Genomic DNA, 2,496 nt, shown 5'->3' with positions numbered 1-2,496 from the left:
TGATTTTGAAAGGAAGGCTTTATTTGTAGGAAGGATGCCACAGCAAGTTAAAATTTTTTGAACCTTTATTTTAGGTGTTTCTATCTTTTTTAAATCTGAATATTTTGTTAGAATGTGCAAGATACAGTTAGTGTCACCAGCCATATGACTTTGGTATGTTTTATGGTAATTTTGAGGCAATTCAAATCAAAATCCGCTGCTAATCACAACAATTATAAAATGTTGAGTTTTCTAGGTTGCTTTCACAACTTCTTTCTAGGTTGCTTTCACAACTTGAATTTCTTTTTAGGTTGCTTTCGCAACTAAAATTTTTTCCTAGGTTGCTTTCACAACTTAGATTTCTTTCTAGGTTGCTTTCACAACTTAAATTTCTTTCTAGGTTGCTTTTGCAACTTACAAATTACCGAAGGATTAAACTCAGTTATTCTTGATTACAGAGGGGATTAAAAGCAATAAAAAACTGATTATGTAATGTGTAGACGTAGTGTGTAGCTTTAACATTGATAAATAAAGATGGTACAGATAATGTAGGATCAGAGATTTTGTAAAGATAAAATGCAGTTAGAAAAACAGAAGTTTGCCCTAAAAAAAAAAAGAGACATACTCTACCGTTCATAATTATTCGAATGGCATTAACTTTTTTTAAAAATGCTATTTTTTATTCAACTATTTTTTGCTTATTTTTGCACTATTAGATAACTTAAAAGTACTTTGGTTAAAATGCTTTGATAAAAATCATAAGAATAATAAATGCATAAGTGGGCAATAAAATGCATAAGTGGGCAAAACTACATAAAAAATGAACCATCAATGACTGTAAACGCAGACCGACGTGTCGAAGTTTTAAGTTTCAAATTAAGATTGTTTGTCTGAAAAAAAAAATCGTTGAATGTATGATAAAATAATGCGTATTATTGACTGTAAAACATAGTGGATGTAGTGTTAAGGTGTTTTGGATAGAATGCCACAGGTGACTTTGTGAAAATAGAGGGAGTAATGACAAAAGTAGTTAACTTGTACGCTTAAAAAATTATGCTACACCTTTGGAAAAATGGGTTAATGAGAAGCTGTTCATTTTTTCAAAAGAAAATGACTTCAGCTTAAATCTAAAAAATATTTTTCAAAAACTTTTTCAAGTTATTTGACTGAGTTCGAGAACGATCAAATACTAAAATAAAATGATTTAGCCTCCCCAATCAAAAGATGCCAAGATTATGTATGGCGGTTACTGTTACCAAGAGTGATTAAAAGGCAAGTAAATTATAAATTAATCTAATCGAACTTTTATTAATTTTTTTGTAAAATGAATAAAAAGGAAGATAATAAAAAAAAGATTATGATGGAAAGAAAACTACTTTACCCCTTATTCTTTTCTGCACTGTAAACCAATTTTTTTTAAAAAAAGATTGAAAAATTTCTCTCAATTAGCTTAAGGTACAAAAATTTGAGTTTGCTTTAAGCTTAAAATTTTTATATGATAAATCTTACTAATTTAATAAATAAAACTTAAAATATTTTTTTGTTCTTTAGAATTCAATTAGAATCGTTGCAAGCCGAGCTAAATTCTCCTATGCAATTCAAGGTTGATAACGATTGTTGTGCTTATTTGTATGTCAAATAAGAAATTAAATTGAAAGGGAACCTGTTGATCAAAATCTGCTTTTCGTTCTATTGATGCTAAAAAAAATTTAATGTAGTCTAGTTTCGAATGATTCGAAATTGATGTAAAATTTAAAAGTAATTTTATGTATATCTTGTAACATGTTTGATTACATGTGTTTTATCTTTTAATTTTCTAGGGACGTTTGAATGAATTAATGTCTCAAACTCGACTTCAATCTCAGATTAATAGTTCACAAAACAGCGCGGGATATGTTTTAGATGATCAAACAAAAGCTGAAATAAAACTTGTAAGTAAAACATTAAAAATTTTTTATTTTTTTTTTTCTCACTTTTTAAATATAATATTAAGGAAACTTTTTTTCCGATTTCTCATCCGAACCTACACTTGTTTTTAGCATTTAGCTCAGCAACAAAATGGATTGTTGAATCTTATTTCGATTATTAAAGATGACTTTGAAGATTTAAAGATAATTGAAAATGGAATACTTGATGCTTACATACCTCGGCGCTAGACTTTGCATTATGGAGGTATGGATAGATGGTTTCGATGAATCCTGATGAGTAAAACTATGGTTAAATGTGGTTTCACTTACTAATATAATTCACTTACTTATATAAAACCTAACGATGCTTAAGATATTGTTGCGGGTATTGAAAATGGATTGCTTCAAAAAATTTAAATATAACAATTTTTTTTAAAAAGTTGCTAACTTGTAATTATTTCAGAGAAATGTGGAACATTTATGAATATCTTATTGTTAATCCTCATCATTAAAAGAAAGGTTCCAAATTTTTATGTAACCTTTTTCTTGAAATTTTCCCATTGTTGTAGATTGTATTTATACGAAATAAAACTAGAGAAACTTTTTACAA

General features: G+C 27.8%; 1 protein-coding gene across 7 annotated transcripts in view; it reads left to right on the top strand.

Moving 5' to 3' along the window:
* Positions 1–2,496, top strand: part of LOC100202947 (nuclear pore complex protein Nup54) — a 55,231-nt gene extending 52,735 nt beyond the window's left edge. For all 7 annotated transcript variants that reach the window (XM_065813644.1, XM_065813642.1, XM_065813645.1 and 4 more), the window contains 3 exons: positions 1,531–1,582; positions 1,800–1,910; positions 2,019–2,496. In XM_065813644.1, coding sequence (XP_065669716.1) covers positions 1,531–1,582; positions 1,800–1,910; positions 2,019–2,135 — 280 coding nt within the window. In that variant the 3' untranslated portion in view covers positions 2,136–2,496. The remainder of the gene's footprint in view (positions 1–1,530; positions 1,583–1,799; positions 1,911–2,018) is intronic.

The sequence above is a fragment of the Hydra vulgaris genome, chromosome 12 (assembly GCF_038396675.1).
Source record: "Hydra vulgaris chromosome 12, alternate assembly HydraT2T_AEP".
Classification (NCBI taxonomy): domain Eukaryota; kingdom Metazoa; phylum Cnidaria; class Hydrozoa; order Anthoathecata; family Hydridae; genus Hydra; species Hydra vulgaris.
This window is presented reverse-complemented; position numbering and strand designations above follow the sequence as displayed.